At 38.4% G+C, this 21,118-nt stretch overlaps 1 protein-coding gene across 2 annotated transcripts in view; it reads right to left on the bottom strand.

Moving 5' to 3' along the window:
• LOC310826909 (titin-like) overlaps positions 1–21,118 on the bottom strand; it is a 288,837-nt gene that overhangs the window by 111,638 nt on the left and 156,081 nt on the right. For both annotated transcript variants that reach the window (XM_083702293.1, XM_083702294.1), the window contains 28 exons: positions 20,464–20,538; positions 19,906–19,989; positions 19,188–19,271; positions 18,810–18,893; positions 18,436–18,507; positions 17,929–17,997; positions 17,212–17,283; positions 15,986–16,063; positions 15,576–15,674; positions 13,800–15,194; positions 13,325–13,408; positions 12,952–13,035; positions 12,620–12,703; positions 11,816–11,899; positions 11,268–11,363; positions 8,912–8,989; positions 8,237–8,332; positions 7,658–7,744; positions 7,233–7,280; positions 6,576–6,656; positions 5,662–5,715; positions 4,167–4,562; positions 2,997–3,272; positions 1,792–2,067; positions 1,485–1,624; positions 850–976; positions 491–754; positions 124–390 (listed from right to left, as the gene is read on the bottom strand). In XM_083702293.1, the coding sequence (XP_083558419.1) occupies positions 124–390; positions 491–754; positions 850–976; positions 1,485–1,624; positions 1,792–2,067; positions 2,997–3,272; positions 4,167–4,562; positions 5,662–5,715; positions 6,576–6,656; positions 7,233–7,280; positions 7,658–7,744; positions 8,237–8,332; positions 8,912–8,989; positions 11,268–11,363; positions 11,816–11,899; positions 12,620–12,703; positions 12,952–13,035; positions 13,325–13,408; positions 13,800–15,194; positions 15,576–15,674; positions 15,986–16,063; positions 17,212–17,283; positions 17,929–17,997; positions 18,436–18,507; positions 18,810–18,893; positions 19,188–19,271; positions 19,906–19,989; positions 20,464–20,538 (4,734 nt within the window). The remainder of the gene's footprint in view (positions 1–123; positions 391–490; positions 755–849; positions 977–1,484; positions 1,625–1,791; positions 2,068–2,996; positions 3,273–4,166; positions 4,563–5,661; positions 5,716–6,575; positions 6,657–7,232; positions 7,281–7,657; positions 7,745–8,236; positions 8,333–8,911; positions 8,990–11,267; positions 11,364–11,815; positions 11,900–12,619; positions 12,704–12,951; positions 13,036–13,324; positions 13,409–13,799; positions 15,195–15,575; positions 15,675–15,985; positions 16,064–17,211; positions 17,284–17,928; positions 17,998–18,435; positions 18,508–18,809; positions 18,894–19,187; positions 19,272–19,905; positions 19,990–20,463; positions 20,539–21,118) is intronic.

The raw sequence follows: 21,118 nt of genomic DNA, 5'->3' as shown, positions 1-21,118 counted from the left end.
AGTAATCAGAGTGAATTAGTACATGAAAAACATAAATACTAAAATACATAAAGATATGTATTTTATACATACATAAAATAGATACAGATCGAACCAGTAACAAAATGTGACAACATAAATTACCTAAAACCTTCAGGTTTGCCTTAGTGTGCAATGCCTTCACTTCAGCCTTGATTTCGGAGATGTCATCAAGTGTCACTTCTCTAATTTCTAATTTGTGTTTCTTCCCTTCTACAGAAATGAGAACTGTTCTGCTATTGTGGATTTTCTTATCATTTTTGTACCAGGTTACTGGCATATCTTCATGAGAAAGTTCAAAATCAAAGTGGGCTGTTTCTCCTTCCTTCACTGTCTGATCTTTGAGTGGGGAGATAAATTTCAGCCGGACACCTGAAATAGAGGGAAAGACAATTAATGCCAACTGGTCATAACCAGTGACTGATTCTTGTTGTGACTTTTACAGTGTAATTCTTGACAGTAATGAACTTGCCTTCCACAAACAATTTTGCAGTGCTTTCCTTCCCTTCGACTACAGCAGTGTACTCTCCTTCATCATCAAACTGAGAATCATTGATGACCAGAATGTGTTTTGTTCCATCTGCAATTATGTCAAATTTATCTCCAACTTTGATTATGTCAGTGCCTTTAGTCCATATCACATTGGCTTCCCTGGTGAGCACACATTCAAACCTCGCCTGCCGTTTCTCTGGCACGGTCACATCTTTCAAAGGCACAGCAAAGTCCAGCTCGATTTCTGCAAATAAAGAGAATATTGAATATTCCCCCCACATACTACGATGGCAGAAACGACAGGCTAATTGGAGACACATTTTTAGTGAAACACCTTACCTTTCACTGTCAAAATAGCCGAAGTCACTGCATTCAATGCCTGGTAAAGAACCTCACCAGCCTGGTCTATTTTGACTTTGTGTAAGGTTAAGAAGCGTTTTCCTCCTTCGGCTCTGATCTCACAAGTCTGGAGGGAAAAGATGAAAAAGTTAAAAAGTTCACGGTGACAAAAGAAAATCCTAATCAAAGCATGTTGTGTTGATTTTAAAGCAACAGCTCGTAAATGTGATGGCGAAGTCCTCTATGTAATTGAAGTGATCCAGGGCCAAGATATTCCCATGGGCTTCCATCCTCCTCTGAGCTAAACAAAACTTGGGGTTGTCCATAGCACTCAATAATAATCACCCTAAAATTCCTTGCATATGTGGTTACAAAAGCTTTCCTAGGGTCGCAAGTAAAATTCTGACAGTGAGCTATACAGTGAGCTAGGATCAGTTGTTTATGTTGTATGGAGATACCATGCTTTTGAGATTTTAAGTTTCATAATTAAAATGTGCCTCTTTGAAAACCACACTAACATTAACTATAAGCCCAAACAGTTCTTAATCCTTCTTTAAAGTATTCTGCAGGGCCACAATTGACCAACATAATTATACTATATTCAAATTCACGAGGTCTTAAATACAGATTCTTACAGGTGAGGGTCTGAGTGTTTCTCCTTTCAGTTTCCATTCACCGGGGACATCGTCTTCAGAAATCTCACAATCAAAGTTGGCTGTTTCTTTTTCATAAATAGTAACATCTTCAATGGGCTTAAGAAGATCAACTTCACGTTCTGGCATTCAGAAATGAACAAATTAATAACATATATGCAATCAATACAGTACTTCAACGGTCTTGCGGGCTTTCATCTTTTTTCTTACTTCCATCCCATCTTTAGTCTTACTGTATTAAGTAACCCCCCCTGGCAAATGTATTGCATCAAACTCAAAAGATGCTTACCACCCAGGGTCAGTTTAGCTGGGTATCTCTTCCCTTCAACTTCCACGGCATATTCTCCGAGATCTTCTGGCATGCAGTTCTTAATTTTGAGGAAGAGATGAGGTCCATCTTTCACAATTTCTGTTTTGTCATTGGGTTCAAGAGGAATCTCCTCGTCACCTTTGTACCATTTAATATTTGGTGTATCCTTCACGACATCACAAGAAAAGGTAGCAGTACCCTTTGGTTTCACATGCTGGTCTCTAATAGGCTTCACTAGCCAGTCTTTTATCACTTCTGCATAACAAATGACCAAAAATAATAACCATTAGAATTAGCATAATACATGTAGAGATGAATGACAAGGGTCCTTTGCGCCATGAGAGAGAGAGAAAGGTTGCCCGTCTCTTCTTTCTAATTGCATTAAATGGCTACCACATAGCCAAAGTGCCATGAAAACCTGGATAACACAGAATAAAATGCCTGGGCATTGCCACATATGTTATTAATTAAAAATATACAACAAAAGTGTTGCAGTCTATCTGCTTTGAATATATTATTAAAATTGAAAAGTAGAATTTATTTTTATTTTAATTATTATTTTGGTTACTTGGAAACGCCCCCATATATATATATATATATATATATATATATATATATATGCAGAAATGCAAACATATTTTTGATGGCCTCATTTTACTTCCTTCTTTTTTTTGGATGCCCTCATTTTGCTCAGAACTGCTGGAATTTGATGTTATTGCTAAATATTCCTCTCCCTGCCCTCAAATAAGATTGCCCAAAGTGAGTCATGGATGACCACAGATCTTCAGTCTTGTGAACTGAATTGGTATAGTTGTTAGCACTTCTACAGAGGCAATTTTATAAACTTTGCACAGGTTGATATATTTCTACCTGAAGCTTTTGGGAGTACAGCAATGTGTGATATTGTGACAGAATCATTTTCTAGCTGGCAATTAAATACTGAGTTCCAGCTCTAGTCAAACCAGCTCTTCACTAAACACCTTCAGATGATTTCAGTACTAATTACACAATCAACTTAAGTGAAAACCAATCTTCTTAAATAGATCAGTGAAGATAGAGTAATGTAAAAGGACTAGCATATAAGAGCAAAAATAATGCACAATGCTTAATATTACTCAATAGAATTTCTTCATATCCCAATTTTATCCCAAGCACACACTTCACAGTTTCGAAATTTAACTTACCAACCACTTTCACAGTTGACTGACAGATGAGGTCAGTATTATCCACAGTCACAGTGTATACACCTCCATCAGTGTCATCGGCATCCATGATTGTAATGGCGCGCTGCAAACCAATAATACCCAGAGCAAATTTTCCAGATTTGTCTTTAATGATTTTTCCATCTTTTCTCCAGACCACATCTCTCTCTTTGTTCAGCTCACAACTTAGATAAAAAGGTTGCCCTTTGATGACAGTAAGCTCCTCCTCCAGAGTCTTCACGAAGCGCACTGGTAATTCTAGGGAACAGAAGAAATATTATTTGCATCTTTTCCCCGCTCCCACAAACCAGTGGTTCCCAATTGGTTGTCCGCGGACTCCAAGGGGGTCACAGAATCATAGAATTATAGCAATGGAAGGGGCCACAAAGGTCTTCTAATCCAACTCCCTGCTATGCAGGGACTCAAACCCACAACCCTGAGATTAAGAGTCTCATGCTCTCATGCTCTGAGCAATCTACACTTGGCGTAACCTGCACAGGGGGTCCATGGCACCATTCACGTAATAAAAACTACCATAGAGAGATTCCCTCCCCCCAAAAAAGCAGGGGGGTTGTGGCTTGGTTTTTGAAGTACAGGAAGTCCACAGGACTTAGCCAAATGGGAACCATTGCCATAAACTACAGTATAGAAATTTAAGCTGTCGCATTAGAATGATCACCTAACTTCAGAGATCAACATGTGCTCATACAGACATGCTTATCTCTTGGATTTGAGGTGGATCCCATTCATTATAGGGGTGCGACATGTATGAATAAAGCAATATTCTTCTCGGCCAGGAAATTCTGTACACGCATCAGAGTACATATGCCCAGAATAAATTGTTGAATTAGGGGCATGTATGTATAATTTAATTTATAAAGGAAGACCCCATGCCTTGCTATCACTAAAACTAAGCTTGTGTAATGAAGTAAACACACACTCCTTAGCTACTTCTGTTGTCTCCCTATGTTAAAATATTGATTGTAACACACTTGGGACCAGGGACCTGTTCCATTGTGTTTTGTAAAATATTGTGCTATGGATGGCATTAATTAACAATGTATCAACTCTAATGCAAATAAAATGTAACTTTGGGGCATAAATAACATGTGCATAAGCAACTCAAGCCCAATTGGAGATGCCATAAAATACCTTCAACAATAAGTTTCGCTGTAGAGGTCTTTTCTTTATTTCCCAGTTTCAGTACACAAGTGTATTCCCCAGCGTCTGAAAGCTGGACATCAATAATGTGGAGCTTTCTGTCTTTCCCATCAGAGAGGAACCTGTGCTTAGGACTCTCGCGGATGTTGCTGCCATCTTTCATCCAAGAGGTAATGGCAGTGGAGGGAGAGATGAGGCACTCAAAGATGGCGGAAGAGCCTACCGACTCTGCTTCTGTCAGCACTATGTCTTTAATTTCTGTAACAAACTTGAGGGGCACAGCTTTCAGCTGGTATGTGAAAGGAGGCTCATCTGGAGGTTTCTCGCCACCACTTCCTGGTCTTAATTTCCTCCTCTCGGCATCTGCTGGTGAAGGTGTCTTTTTGGCTACAAGTAATATATTTAAAAGGGATATTTGTATGAATCTCACAGTTAAAGTCAGCAGAGGTGTGATGAAAGATGACAAGTCTTAAACACAGCAGGAAAAGCATGCAGTTCTTTCTGTTCAAGTGGCAATTTGTTTATCCCTAGAACATTTAAATCTATTCTATATACAAGCCGGTCAGTTCTGTTCTTTTGACATTCCAATCCCATTCTAGCATGACCAAGACACAAAATGTAAGGCATGGCTGTGGCATGTAGAAGCCTATCTTGGTCCTTTGTGGTTCCTACAGATAAAGTATTCTTCTGTCCAAAGAACAAAACACTTCATACCTCCTTTCTTTAATTTGATTGCAAATAATGCTACTCCTGTCTACTTATTGAAGTCCAGGAATATTACATAAAAAACAGATACAATTATTCTAGATTTTTATGTGATCCTGTTAATTTAGGCATGCTAAAGCCAATCTCTTTATTTAAAGTACCATTTGCACTTTGGGAAAATGGTTACATGAAAACAGAGGGTGGCGTTCAGCTACCTTTTTCTCTGCATAGACCCAGTAAAATTAATGGACATGACTAAGTTAGGTCTACAGTCAAACCTCAGTTCCCAAACACCTCCGTTTTGGAATGTTTCGGCTCCTGAACGCCGAAAACCTGGAAATAGTTGTTCTGGTTTTCAAATGATTTTCAGAATCCGAACATGGTATGCGGCTTCTGTTTTGAGTTTCCATATTGTATTTAGGTTTCCGCTTTCAGTATTCAGTTGCTGAACGTTTTGCAAGTCAAATGGTCTTCTGGATCGGATTATGTTCAACAACCGAGGTTTGACTGCATTAATTTCAATAGGTCTCTACTTTGAGTAAAATTTAGCTTACTGCCACCTAGGTTCTCTGAAAGAAGAGACACTACTCATTGTAAAAATGTTGACTACAAAGGGTATGTGAGTGTCTTTGCCATTCATTTGTCAAATGACTCACAGGTTTATTCTAGATAGTCAGTTATTTGGTAGTTCATAGCATAAATACTGGGACTCTTGATCACAATTACTATATATTTAAAGAGGCTGGGGGTGGGCAGTTTTCCATTTTTTAATCTCTCTTACCTTTAATAGGAAGTTTAGCCTTGCCAGCTTCTTCCTTTGGTGTAGTTTTAGGCTCTGACATAAAACAGCAACAGCAGTATTAGATAATGAAGTCCAGTTTAAACTATTATCTATCTATCTATCTATCTATCTATCTATCTAATCTATCATCTATCTATCATCTATCTATCTATCTATCTATCTATCTATCATCTATCTATCTATCTATCTATCATCTATCATCTATCTATCTATCTATCTATCTATCTATCTATCATCTATCTATCATCTATCTATCAATCTATCTATCTATCTATCTGCTATTATTTCCTCAAAGTGTTGCTTCTTCTTGCATTCATATTACTTCTGAGAAGTTGTGCATATTCAAATGAATGAATGAATGAATGAATGAATGAATGAATGAATGGTTTAATTCAGCCTCATTTCCCTCCCTCGTGGTAATGGTCGTGTCATCTTCTTGGACCCTCAAGCCCTCCCGCTAAGTGTACCCATTTCCCCATCTGCTATCATTGAGTCCTGGGTGAAAGATGTGTGGCAGAGACTGTATTGGGGTTATACATGTGCATGTTATTTAGGACAGTGTCCATTCAAGGTTTGGGCCCAAAATGTTGTTGCACTACATCTCCCTTCACCATTGATTAAGGAGGCTGGGAGTTGTAGTCCAACCACATCTGAAGACTCGACGTTGAAGAACACTGATAGCACAACAAGATGTGATCCCTAAAGGTTCTTGAGTGAGTTGTGTATTGTAAATATTTTTGTGAGTAAGAACATTTAAACTCTCTCATGATTGTTGTGCTCATGACTACTCATACAAAAGTTCATAGAATTGTGATACAACCCTGCTCTTGAATATATTACAGAATAATAATACAGTCCCGCCCTTGAATATATTACTGAAGTAATAGTCATACCTGCTTTCTTTCCAACCACTGGCGTTGTTAAAGGAGCTGCTTCAGGTTTGGGTTCTGCGGGAGGCTTAGGAGATTTTAGGGCTGTAGAAAAAGTTAATATATATATATATATATTTATTGAGGTTGCAATCCTCAACACACATACTAGGAAGGCCACACTGAGTTAAGTGGACCTACTTCTGCACAACAATGATTAACATTAGACAATACACATTTTTAAAAAATCCTTTTAGTCTGCAATCCTACACATATTTATCTGGGAGTAAGTCCCATTGAAGGCAATGGGGCTTACTTCTGAATAGATTTGAACTGCTAGTACTTCTTAGAATCGTGAAATAGATTTTCACCTGCCTTAGTTTCTTACAGAAACAGACAGTGGTATTAGCTGGGATGAAGCAAACTTGTTGGAATGGATCTTTAACAAGCAAAACATAAGCAGAACACTACAGAATTCTCAAATGTGATTGCATAATTTACAAATGCTAAAATGTAAGCCCACAGTCTGATAAAACAAGGAGTTGCACCAGCACATAAGGACGTAGGGTGGGATTCAAAAAAGCTCAAATTATATTGGTGCTCCATTGATTTTATGCTAACACCAGAGTTAACTAGATTGGAGGAAAATGGTCTATAATCAGTGGTTTCAAAATGTCCTACCTGTAGCAGGCTTTGGTTCAGGAATTGTGGCTGGTTTAGGCTCTGGAACTTTGAACAAAAAAAATAACAAGTAGTTCAATCAATTATTTTTTTTAACAGAACATTGCAAAGCCAACAAAATGCATTAAAATAGTTGGAGAGACAAACAGCACAGTTAACAGAAGCCTTAAAGAAATTCATATACTACTTCAGGGGAACAGAACAGGCTTGAACCATATAAAGACAAATAAGAGGACATTTAATGAAGAAGAAGAAGAAGAAATGAGGTACTGCATGAAGAATTAAGGAGCAGCTGGAAGAGCACAAAGATGGGAGCATTTATAGCTGGCTTGTTTTAAAGATTAGTGCAGCTCACAGACCAATATTCAAGATCAAATGCGGTTTTAGTTGTATAAGCACTGTATAAGAGCACTGCATGTTTGTACCTTTTGCTGGTTCAGGCACAGGTTTTTCTTTTTCTTCCCTTTTCTTGAAAGCTGGGATCTCAGTTTTCTTCTTTTCAACCTCCGGCACTTAAAAAAAATATTTGTTTTATGCGGAAGCTGAATTCATATATTTTGACTTCCCTGATGCATTAATCGAGTTTATCCTGAGCCATGTAGCTGGTGTGATTTATTTAAAACAAATAAGAAATAAGTTCAAAGCCTGTCAAAACACTGTATGTGGTGAAGATGGACAGCTGGGACACAATAGCGATAATGAGGAAGACAGATCAAAACTATCAATTATAGAATATGTCAGATGTAGCTTTCTACAAGAGTTCTTACAAAGTGAAGACTGAAAAGACAGAGTGTGTCAAGGGGATGGGAGAGGGAAATGTGTTACATTACAGATTGTGTCCCCAAATTTCTGAATATTCCACATGGGATTTTTATTTCCATGCTGAAGAACTATTCAAAATTCAGATGGTTTACTGTTTCAGATTCAGAAAGTATTTGTGAATATGGGGATCTAAGAAGGGTCTCCCACTGCTTAACCTCATGGCAATCTGATTTTCGTTGTACCTTCAGGCTTCTTAATCTTTTCAAGAGGCTTGGGTGGAGCTTTGGGTTCCTTCTCTGGCTTAGGTTCTTCCTCTGGTTTCTTAACTGCTCTTGTGACTTTAAAAGAAAAACAATTTTCTTTCAAGAACAGTGTGATGAAGTGATGAGGAACTTTATTAATAAATGACATAGGCCAACAAATAGGCTTGGTTTTACATCTGGAGAATAGTGACCTCTCAAGGCTGATAAACTGATCACCACTTAAAATCTGCATGGTGTGATAATCTACAATCAAGTCTCCATTAAGAAGTCCTTTTTAGAATTGCAGGTGAAATCAAAGCACCAATTACTGTATATTCAAAAGCAAAAGCAACAACAGCTTTCTTTATGTTGCAAATAAAGTAGACACCTTTGAAATTCCAACTGTCTGGGAGCTTCCAGCATCAGCTATGGTTGCTAGTAGAGCTTTCTGCCTAGAATTGGCATGTCTAGAACTAGCATTTTCTTTGAACAAGCAAAGGAGTTAGCCTGCTTGAGGAAATTGTTTATGGGCTTCTCGAGATCCTATAGTTGGATGCAAGAAGAAGCTGAAGTGTCTTAGCTTTTGCAGTCAGACCTCACAATGTGGCATTAGGACTGGAATATCACAGCAGTGGGGTCCTCCGGTTTTTGAAAAAAGCAACACGGCTAAATTACCTTTTTTCAAAACAACTTCTTCTTTAGGTGGTGGAGCGGGAGGCTCAGGTGTGGGTCTCCGTGGCTTCAGTCCAGGTGCTTAAAATGATATTAATTTCAGAATAAGCGCACATGTAATCATTGCCATTGGATGCTTGATGTACAATAAGCATTTAGAACTGAAATACCTCCTATTATAAGAGAGCTATACCTTTCAGTTCCATTTGAATGATCACAAAACATGGAGAAATTCGCTACTTTACTTTACTTTTCTCTTTGTTAAGTTTGGTCCTCTCTTCCAAAGATACTTTATTTCAGAAGGAATTCTTTAAAAAACTAAAACAACAACCACCACGATTTTTGTTGCTAAACTTTAATTTTTGACTTTAACTTTAGTGTATACAGTGTTACCTCAGTTTTCGATCATAATCCGTTCCAGAAGACTGTTCGACTTCTGAAACATTCGGAAACTGAAACACAAAGGGCAGCCTGAAGAATCAATGGAGAAACTTGGGGGGGGGGACTCAGTGGAATCCATTTGACTTCTGAGGCACATTCAAAAATGGAAGCATTTACTTCAAGGTTTTCGGCGGTTGAAAACCGAAATGTTTGGCTTCTGAGAAGATTGAAAACTGAGGTGCCACTGTATAATATTGTTAGTCATGATAACAAGGCCATGATGAAGAAGCCACAGAATACTCCATCCGAAATGAAAGTATGCTTCAGTAAAAAGAAAATAGATAAAAAAGTGAATCGAGTTGAACACAAAACAACCACAGGAAGTCACACATGGAAACGGAATGAAAAATATACTACTTTGTGAAATATACTAAAAACTACAGTCTAGTGCTATTTAAGATGAGAACAAGACACAAGGGTCTGTGGGCAACTTACCACATAGTGGCTGCTTGGACTGGGGAAGGGAAGCCTGAAGACTTTACAGTGCTTACTTTGGTTCTAGCATATCTGATCATACAGTAATTTGATTTCACTGGATCTATATATACTTAGCAGAGAGAACATCCACTTCTGTTGAAACTTTAATAGATTGTGTAGCCACAATGTTCCTTCTTGACATGAGCTATAAAGACCCTATAACCAAGTTTTTCGCTGTGAATTTTGCGTGAAACTATTATTGCAAAAGTGTGTGTGGTGGTGGGGTAGAATCTTGTTTTGGGAAGAGGATCTATTTCCCTCTGATTTGAGATGGTGGGAAAAGAACATATTTTTCAAAAGTAAATGCAATTCTTGTAGGACCAAATATTACTTAGGTGATCAACTTTGAAATATTAAATTATGTTTGATCTTTTCATGATGCTGTATAAGATCAGAATATTGCAAAATGTGAGATGTGGAGTAATCTTTTTTATGGAACCTTTAGAAAAGCTACATATAGTTGTTTATTTTGATAATCCACTACTGATTTTCATTAGGAAGTAATAAATCTTCCTCCCTGTCTATAATGCTTTGAGTTCCATTTTCTCTATCCTTAATTCTGAATGCTAGCTATATTACATCCATGCTTGACACATGCACTTTCAAATAACTAAATACAATCCAATGAACTATAAAACAAGTTTCACACACTCAGTGAGACTCTGGACTTGTGAATCTCAGAAAGCAAACAAACATGCCACACGTTGACACAGAAGAGTTTCAAAAGCAGTTTGTGAGGTGACATCGTCGTCATCATTTGTTAAAGGAGCCCAGGGCAGCAAACACACAAAAGACAAAACAATTAATTCATCTAAAAACACCCAATACAATTCCAATACAGATGCAGACTGGGAAAGATCTCTATTTAAAAGGCTTGTTGAAAGAGGAAGATTGTCAGTAGGTACCAAAAAGGCAACAGAGACATCACTTGTCTAATGTTTAATAGGACAGAATTCCAATGGGTAGGTGCCAAGACACTTAAGGCCTGATTCCTACATTATGTGGAACAAAGCTCTTGGTAAGATGGTATCTGAAGGAGGCTCTCTATCTGCAAAGCACAGTGACTGATTGAATGTAACGGGAGGTTTTCTACACCATGCATAAGGCCTTAGAGCACAGGTAAAATTAACTATCTGGATTGCAAACCCTAATTACAAATTTAGAAACAATAAAAAAATGAAAACCATCAGTGAGTAGGGACATTAGACTGAAAACCATTCAGACAACATTAAGTTAGACTTACATTAATATATTAACAGCGCAATCCTATACACACCTACTCAAAAGTAAGTTTAATCAGGCTTACTCCCAGGTGAGTGGGAATAGGATGGCAGCCTAAAGTCCACACTTTCAAAGAACATTATTATGTGTCAATAGGCATTAGTTATAAAACTGGGGCTTAGTAAAAGTTGTTAAATACTGTTGGGGTCGCTGCTGATACCTTTAAGCTGAACCTTTTCCTCTTTAACCTCCTCTTTTGGTGGGAAAGGTACACGGGGTTTGGGTTTTTCAGGTATCTTCTTCTCCGGTTCTGGTTCTTTAAATGATATTGCGGTAGATTCAGTGCTAATGTAATTATACTATATAAACCTCAGATGTAAACCATCTAATGTAACAAAGGAAATAAACTGCTTTTATAGACTCCATTCGTAAAACTCCCAGTAATGCAAGTGCCAAAATAAACAACTCAGCTCAAAATATCTGATGGCCCATAGGTTCAAGAAAGTTTTTGAAAAAGTCATTAGTAAACTTCCAAGCCAATTAAGAGGGAAAGGTGTTTACATGGTCAAAGATAATGGGAATCACCAACACAGTTACAGAAAGCAATACAACGTAGGAAATACACGCATACAAACACACACATAAAAATAACAAAACAAAACATACTGGAGTGTACACATCACGGAACAAACACACCTAATTCTTACTCAGCAAGATGGAGATGGTGCAAAAGAAATTGGTATATTTCATTCACACTTTAGTATATACCTTCATCTGGAATTATCTCCTCTGTTTCTGGAATAGGAACAGGTACTGGTTCTTCCGGTTCAATTTCCTCTGTAACTTCTGGCTCTTTAAAGAATATTGACAACGAAGATAAGATTGCCATTTAAAAGATCAAATGGCAAGAAGAATTGGAGACATATTGCACAAAATAGCGGGGACATTATTACAACATACACAGTCACAAACAAACACACCAGTGTCAGAGTGTATTTTTTTACATAAATGGATGGAAGGCCCTTAAATGGATGCTTTCGTAAACAGAAATTGCATCAGGCCTCTAGGAACCCTCTGCAGCCCTCTGCACAAAGGCCTATATAATATATTGTGCATTTGATGGGGCTTTTGAAAAGTGTATGTCCAGATTATATTCACACATATTTTAAAAAAGGATTGTTGCCATCAGATTCACAGATTTTTTTTATATATACATGTGTTTTTCCCCTTCAAAGAAGTTGGGGCAGCTTTGATGGCCTGATAAGGTCCAATTTTGTACGAAGCAACTATTTGATGCAGCTGTGTTTCATTCAAATGTTCGAGATTCTAAGCATGGGTTTTCCACGGTTAGAATTGCTTGCAGCCATTAAAGGCTGTGGCTTTAAATCCACAATAAGGTAGGAAAGGCAGACTGTTAACTTTCAACAGATGGACATCATAAAGAACAGACAGAGTCCTCTACCACCACCCCCGCCTTACATATACATACAGGACCACATAAAATGTAAGACCAAACAAAACAGACATAGCAGTCTGGATAAGAATGACGTCGTGATTAATAGGGAGAGCTACCTTCTGCAGGCAGAGGTTCCGGCTTTTTAGGAACAGCAAGAGGGGCCTCTTCTTCTGGCACAGTTTTCTTAGGGACTTCAGGGACTTCAAGAAATGTTAATTAGTTTTACTTTCATGTAGGTAAAACAAACAAGGCATTAAAAGCAAAAGCGGAGCTGCTGAAGGTATTGAAGTTACCTATTGTGTTTGGACACAAACACTCCCTCACCCCCATCCCCTCCCAAGTTAGGCTCAGCCTGTCATTTGTACACATTAGTACGATTTACAAATCCAACAGCTGAACCAAACGCAGCAAGCAAGATAATGATTTTCTCTGTGAATGATAAAAGTACCTTTTGTGGGAGGAGCTTCTGGTTTTTTAAGTGCAGCAGCTGGTTTTTTCTTTTCGGGAACAACTTTCTTGGGCTCTTCAGGCACTTTAAAGATAATATTTCTATTTTTACTTTGAGAATTATTGAAGTAAGAGGTACCAAGATGTTAAGAAGAGGAACGAAGAATTATCAAAAGCAAGATTAATGCTACAGATACATAGACGTACATCGTATCTAGAGACATACAGACTTCGTATTATACATACAGAGTTCGTATTATAAAATGAACACTAGGTTATTTCAGTCAAGCAAAAACTATAGGAGAGACAGTACAGAAGAAGAGAGTATTTTAAGAAGAACAAAGAAATTTTCTTCTTTAGGTGTGGTCATATACCTTTAGCTGGTGGCGGTTTGACTTTTTTAGCCACAGGAACTGGTACTTTCTTTTCTGGGACAGCTTTCTTGGGTACCTCAGGCACTTTAAAGATATTAGTTGGTTTGTTAAAAGACAGGGAAAAAATAGATCCATCAACCCACAGGCACATCAGACATCACCTTCATCCAGCTTCAAATGAATAATCCTTCCTGAATCTGTTTCCATTCATACATTTAAGGTTTTTTTTTTTTACTTTCACGTCAATTAATAATGGAAATTTCAGATTCTTGCAGGCCTAAGCAAATTGCTTTGCAGAATCAGAAAGAACCTTTCTCTCTTTCACACACCCACACACCAATGTATACACACAACAACTTTGTTTACAAGAGCAGTTTTTCGAATTGCTCAGCAGAAAGTTGGCAGAGCAACGCTTGTCAACATTCTGCTTTAAGGAAGACATACTTGTTGTACTGGAAAAGATTATGCCATATACCTTTTGCTGGTTTCTTAGGTACTTCCGTAGGCTCTCCAGGAGCAGCAATGACTTCTGGTTCCTCAGGAGCAGCTCTAGGTGCTTCAAGTGCAAGAATGTCCTCAGACCCCTCAATGACGTATTGTTCTGCCTCTTCCAACTCATAAGCTGCAGCGCTCTCAGGTTCCCCAAAAGCAGTTATGGCCTCTATGTCTTGGTGGACGGAAACATGCTGCCGCTCTCTCTTTCCGATAAAAGTCTGCACCTCTCGTTCCTCTTCGTGCTCTTCGATCTCTTTAGCTGGTGGGCGTTCTGGTTTTTTGAACAAGGGTTCGGGCTTCTTGGGCGGTGCCGCAAGCTCTGGTTTTTTAGGCGCAGCGGCAGGTTTCGGCTTTTTCGTCACCACGACGTGTTCCAGTTTCTTGGGAGCAGCTTCGGGTTCAGGTTTCTTAGGCGCAGCAACAGGCTTGGGTTTCTTGGGCACAAGAGCAGGCTTAGGTTCCTCAGGAGCAGCAACGACTTGGGGTTCCTCAGGGACAGCAACAGGCTCAGGTCCTGTAAGGGAAACGATGTCCTCGGACCCCTCAATGACGTATTGTTCTTCTTCTTCCATCTCATAAGCTGCAGCGCTCTCAGGTTCCTCAAAAGGAGTTATGGCCTCTATGTCTAGGTGGACGGAAACATGTTGTCGCTCTCTCTTTCCAATAAAAGTCTGCACCTCTCGTTCCTCTTCGTGCTCTTCGATCTCTTTAGCTGGTGGTGGGCGTTCTGGCTTTTTAAACAAGGGTTCTGGCTTCTGAGGCTCTGGTTTTTTAGGTACAGGAGCAAGTTTCGGCTTTTTAGGCACCACAATAGGTTCTGGTTTCTTGGGTGCAGCCGCAGGTTCTGGCTTTTTAGCTACAGCAGTAGGCTTTGGCTTTTTTGGCACAATAGCAGGTTTCGTTTCTTCTGGAGCAGCAACGGCTTCTGGTTCTTCTGGGACAACTTCGGGTCCTTCAAGTGAAATAATCTCCTCTGATTCCTCAATAAAGTATTGCTCAGGCTCTGTGATCTCAAAAGCTGAAGCACTCTCGGGTTCTTCAAGCGCAACTATAGCCTCTATGTCCTGGTGGACAGAAACATGTGTTCGCTCTCTGTACCCAACAATCGTTTGCACCTCTCGTTCTTCTTCATATTCCAAGGTCTCTTTAGCAGGTGGGCGTTCTGGTTTTTTAAGTACAGCTTTTGGTGGTTTCGGCACGGCTGCAGCTTCTGGTTTCTTAGGGACAATGGTAGGCTTGGGTTTCTTAGGCACAATAGCAGGTTCACGTTCTTCAGCAACAACAGTGACGACTTCTTCTTCATATTCAACAGTGACTTTTTCTTCTTCATAAACACTAATGGTCTCTTCTTCAGACACAGCAAAGCGTTCTGGTTCTTTAGGTAAAACAAGAGTTACTTTTTAAACTGGCACAGTTTTCCGAAGTACTTTGGGTGCTTAAAAGAGATTAGTTTTACTTTTAAGAAGGGGCAAAAGATATGTAGCTAATATGACGAAGAAGATTGAAACATAATGCACAATTATAACAAAATCAGCAATTGTGTTTTTGCATACTAGGACACAGAGAAAGCAGTCATGATGAAGTTCAGCACAGCTAAGCACTTTCTCTCTCACACACTGGACTGAACCAACAGTATTGTTTACAAAAGAAATTTTAAGCAACGGAGCACAGACAGAACAAGAATCTCCCAGACATCTGCTTTAAACACCTGCATCAAAACCACATTCTTTATAACTGCATTAATGCTGAAATGTACCTTTAACAGGAGGAGGCTCTGGTTCCTTAAGTACAGGCTTTTTAAGCACGGGAGTTGGTTCTTTCTCTTCGACAACAGCCTTCTTGGGCACTTCTGGCACTTTAAAGATATTAGTTAATGCTTACTATTGAATTTTGAAAGCACAATGAAATGTAAAAGATGGGAAAATGTCAAAGCTCGAGATGTAAGGTGAGGGGGCATGCATGCTTTTGTCCCCAGAATCTTGTAACAACAAACTACCATGAAGTACAATCCACTTGTACCACCAGTAGAACTATGAGGATGGAGATGCTAAGCACAGAAAGCTACTCAAAAGGATGCATGACATAGACTCATAAGGATATCCAAAAGATGATCAATGATCAAGAGAATAAGAAAATGATGTTTTTCGCTTCAGATACAACATATACCTTTAGGTGTTGGTGGTTCTTTCTTTTTGAGCGTAGGGACCTTCTCTTCAGGCACAGGTTTCTTGGGCACCTCTGGCACTTTAAAGATATTTGTTTGTTTTACTATTATTAATTCTAAATGCAATGTGCAAGATTATGAGATCAAGAAACCGCGAGACACAAAACATGACGATATACAACATTATCTACTACATAACATTGAAGATCTGTCTCAGCCTCTCACTTTTCTCTTTCATTAAAACAATCACTAATTCAGACAATGCAGATAGAAAACAAGGGTATCAAATACAAACAAAGAAAATGCATTTACAATCCCACTGTGACAAGATAGTATTACATCCCCACTCCTCATAAACAGTAAATCTGTAAAAAATTGGAGTGGTTTTAGTCTTGGTTATATTTCTCGATTACTGATGACTATATATGAACTGATAAATATTTCATAAATATTTTCTTCTGGGCCATCATATATTCCTAAGATGTTCTCCTTAATTCTCAAAACCCAATGATATACTCAAACTGATGGTAAAATCCAAGTACATATTAATAGGATGTTCACATTAACATCCAATGACTTTAATGGATAATGAATAAGTTTATGCCTTTGACAAGAATTTTGCCACCTTATTGGAAGATGACACAACACAACTGGAAGTTTACATGTCTTCTTTGGCCTGTTGATATTTTGTATTTTGATTTATTATTGACATGCATTGCCTAGGCATACCACCAACTTCTTTGCGACTCACCAAGCTCAATGCAACCTAAATGTCACTGGCAGCTCATAAACCTCTGGCTTTTCTTGCTCAATGTGATCAAAAAGACTATAAAAATGTATCTGTTTGATAAGCATTTGGATTACATGTTACTTTGGGCATAATCCAGTTAAGGTTAAGCACTTTGTGCTTAATCCTTCCATTGAAATTAATGGGACATGCTTAAACTTCCTGCTAATGTTTAGTCAGAAGGAAGTCCCATGGTGTACAATGAACTTTTCTCTCAGATGTGTGCATAGGACTGTAGCCTTAAAAGTGCTTAGCTTCACCTAGGCTGTGTCTAATAAATGCCACATTTCAATGGGAAGTAATAAATGAAGGAACTGAAGGCATGGGAGCAAGGCAAAAGCTTGCTCCATTTAAAACCCATGGGAGTTTTACCACTGATTCTATATAAGAAGCTTTGTACCCAAATATTTTGACTATGATTATTTCAGAATTGACAAATACCTTTAGCAGGGGGAGGTTCTGGTTTCTTTGGTACTTTTTCTTCTGGGACAATTTTCTTGGGCACTTCAGGCACTTAAAAGATATTAGTTTTGAATGTGTGATTGTCAAAGATATAAAAGATTTGAAAACAATAAACACAAAACTTGAAAACAGTGACAAAAGCGATATTCAAATACAATTTTCTCCTCCTCTCCACAAATGCAGACAGTATATTTTCTTTATTTTCATGCTATAGCCCTAGTTTGTTTTTGTTTTTGTTTTGTTAAATGAGTCCTCCTTCCCTTTCCTGAGAAGTTATGCAGATCTCTATAAAGTGTGGCAGTTTAACTGCCATCCTATTTCTTTGTCCTTCTGTTAAATTATCACAGTCAATGGAGGATGAGCATAGCATTAGTAAGGGATGGAGATGCTTTCTGGTACATTCTCATTTGAATTTTCCTTAAGTATATGAACTACACCGATTATTTTTCAGTAAATTTCTGCTGCCAGGGTTGCTGAAAGTAAATAGGTCAACAGCCTGGGTGGCAGATCACTCACCAAGAGCTAAGAGTAAGCTAATAAACAAATTATTTTTTAAAATAGGCGGAAAGCCTTCTGGATATCTCACATGAAGAAGACATGTTGTACATCATAAGAGAAAACAAGGAACACAAAGTACAACAAACACATCAGAATAAGAAGATGCTTCCATGTGACCACAATAGTATTGACATGTACCTTTAGCTGGTGGAGCTTCTGGTTCAGGCGGTTTCTTTTCTGGAACGACTTTCTTGGGAACTTCTGGCACTTTAAAAGACATTGGTCAGTTTTAATGTCCGAGTTATTTATTTAATTTCACGAGAAATTTTATATACTGCTTGATTGTAAAAATAAAGTAAAATAAAAAAACAAAACCCCAAAGGGGTTTACAAAAAAAGATAATACAATTATCGATAAGAAGAATTAACAGTAATTTAAGACTTTTGAAAAGGCTAAAATAACAATAAACAGATTAAAACACGCACCAGCTTTCTAAATGTAGAAGATATGAGCAAAACGCAAGGAGAAAACAGTTTCTGCAAGAAACTCAAGTTGCACTCCTTAGATCTGTTCATAGAATTGAGTGAAATAGATTTGAATTTGCCACTGAAACAGTAGAAGGAAATCTCAGGAGGCAGCGAATTTGAAAGAACTAAACATGCAAAACAATAATAATACAAATATTCCCAAGATGCTAAGATATACCTTTGGGTGCTGGAGGTTCAGGCTTTTTCACGGGTACTTTTTCTTCTGGGATTTTCTTTGGCACCTCAGGAACTTCAAAGATAGTAAATTGTTTTAAGTCTTGGGCTTCAGTGATGTATGCCAGTAATTAACAAGAGCAAACAAGGGGCAGGGAAACCAACATAAAGGGCTATCTTTTTTCTAAAATACATATGGGACACATATTACATATTACATATTCTCATATTACATTATGAGAAGTCATCTCAGAGGGAAAATAAGACTATTAAACATACTTTCACAAATATTCAGTTATGTGACACAGTTATGTGTTATTGTTACATCTATAAAACAAATCTGAAGTTCTTTGTGGCATTTCTACTTATGACATGTACCTTTAACAGCAGGAGGCTCTGGTTTTTTAGGCTCAGGAACCTTTGCTTTTTCCTCAGGGACCACTTTCTTGGGTACTTCCGGAACTTGAAGGGAAAATAATTTCATTTAAGAATGCGAATATCAAAGAATGTGCAGAAGATACTTAAGGACACATGAAAGTCGTAAAACACAGAACTTCAAAAATAAGACAAAACTGGGGAGAACTGGTATGACACAATTAAGCTGTACAGTAGTAAGCCTTCTGTCTTTCTTTACAGATCACACAGTAGAAACACACAGACGGAAATCAATATTTTCCTGTCTCTTCCCTTGATAAAGGTTAAATATTCCTCCCAAGAGCAAACAAAGCTGTTTCATGCGTTACAAGCAATACACACCTTTAGCAGGTGGAGCTTCCGGTTTCTTAGGCACTTCAGCTGGTACTTTCTTTTCCGGAACAACTTTCTTTGGCACCTCAGGCACTTGAAAACATTAATATTATTTTTGTTTACAATAACTCATTTAAGAAACATACACAGTTGCAAACACACACACACACACACACACACAACCCCAACATTAAATAGCAGCACAGATCCATCATTTGAGATCATGATTCCCACATGCAGTGATGACCACCAAATTGGTTTGCCTTCAAAAGGGTTCATGGGGGAATAAGGCTACCAGTCATTATGGTTGTGTATTACTTCCGGAGTAGGGGCAGTATGCTCCTCAAAACCAGTTTTTGGGAAATTGTAAGTGAGGAGAATGCTGTAGTGCCCATGTTCTGCTTGTGGACTTCCCATTAGCATCTATTTAGTCGGGCACTGTGACAGCCATGTGCTAGATTAGATGAGTTTTTGGTCTCTTCTTGTGTTCACCCAAATATATTTAGATATTGCAAATATACAGTATAGTAACACCAGCAGACTTCAGTTTGAAAAATGTGTACTTCTCAGTGCTATTTTTCTAGAAAAAGAGGTGCCAGACTTTGTTTCCTTAGAATGGAAATGGCGCCCACCTGAGAGGTGCCAGAACTGAGTTCCGGCGAGTTCCGGCTGAAAAATAGCCCTGGTAGTACTAACTTGTCATCCTTTCTTTAAAAATGAGGCCTACCTTTGGCAGGTGGAGGTTCTGGCTTCTTTGGCACAGCCACTGGAACTTTTTCTTCTGGGACAGGTTTCTTTGGTACCTCGGGCACTGAATAAGATTAGCTTATGTTAATGCCATGTCTTCCAAAGGTAGCATATGTTAATCCTGTCACAGAATGGTAGCAGGTGGACACACAATAGCTTCAATAATGTGAACTTAAACATGTACAGTGGTACCTTGGCTCTCAAATAGCTTAGTTGTCGAACAAATTGGCTCCTGAACGCTGCAAACATCCAATGCGGCTTCTGCTTGCTCCTGCAGCCAATTGGAAGCTGCGTCTTGGTTTTTTAATGGTTTTGGGAGTCAAATGGACTCCTGGAATGGATTAAGATTGAGAACCAAGGTACTACTGTATACCATATATACAACATGACTAAGAAGTGCTATCGTTGCTGCCATGTATTCTATGTGAAGAATAATGACAAGGAAGTATGAAAGAAATGAAGTGTAGACACTAAAGGAACAGTAAGGAACTGAAGGGATGGGAGCATCTTATTTGTTGAATACATGAAATGCACACACCTTTAGCTGCTGGCACCTCTGGCTTTTTAGGCACAACTTTCTCTTCTGGAACAGGTTTCTTTGGTACTTCAGGCACTGTTAAAGGAAGGGTATGGATTTTGCTTACTCTTTGGTGCAGGACAATACACATAACTTCTAAGACACAAATGCAAACTGAGGCTGCAGTCTAAACACAAAGCACACTAGGAAGTAAGTCCCACTGAATATTAACTAGTGACAACATTGCTCAGCTTAAGGCTGTAATCCTAGGTCCAGTTACGTTTGAATCCCATCAAATGCAGCAGCAGTTGCCTCTGAGATTTGACTGCACTGGCCATCATCTAACACACAAGGCTTTGTCTTTGAAGGCTCTCATCTGAAATGTGCCATCTCTCTGAGACAAGGTGGGCGGCGACTGGGGTAGTGGCTTTCTTATGAAACTATTTCCCAAGGGAGGCTCACCTAGCATGCCGTCTTTTTTGCCATCGTTGTTATTAACACCATCATTAACATTTTTTTTTAAAAAAAAATTATACATAATTTAAATAGAAAGTAATAGTAAGGAAGAAAGCACAGCATTGACAAACCAGTAACAGAACAGTAAATAATTAAGCAGTTAGCAATTTAACAACCAACACTACAATAAATTAATTTCAATAATAATTTAAAAAGGAAA

The sequence above is a fragment of the Podarcis gaigeae genome (assembly GCF_964106915.1).
Source record: "Podarcis gaigeae genome assembly, chromosome: 1".
Taxonomy (NCBI): Eukaryota; Metazoa; Chordata; class Lepidosauria; order Squamata; family Lacertidae; genus Podarcis; species Podarcis gaigeae.
Note: the sequence above shows the minus strand (reverse complement) of the source record. Positions and strands in the feature narration are given on the sequence as shown.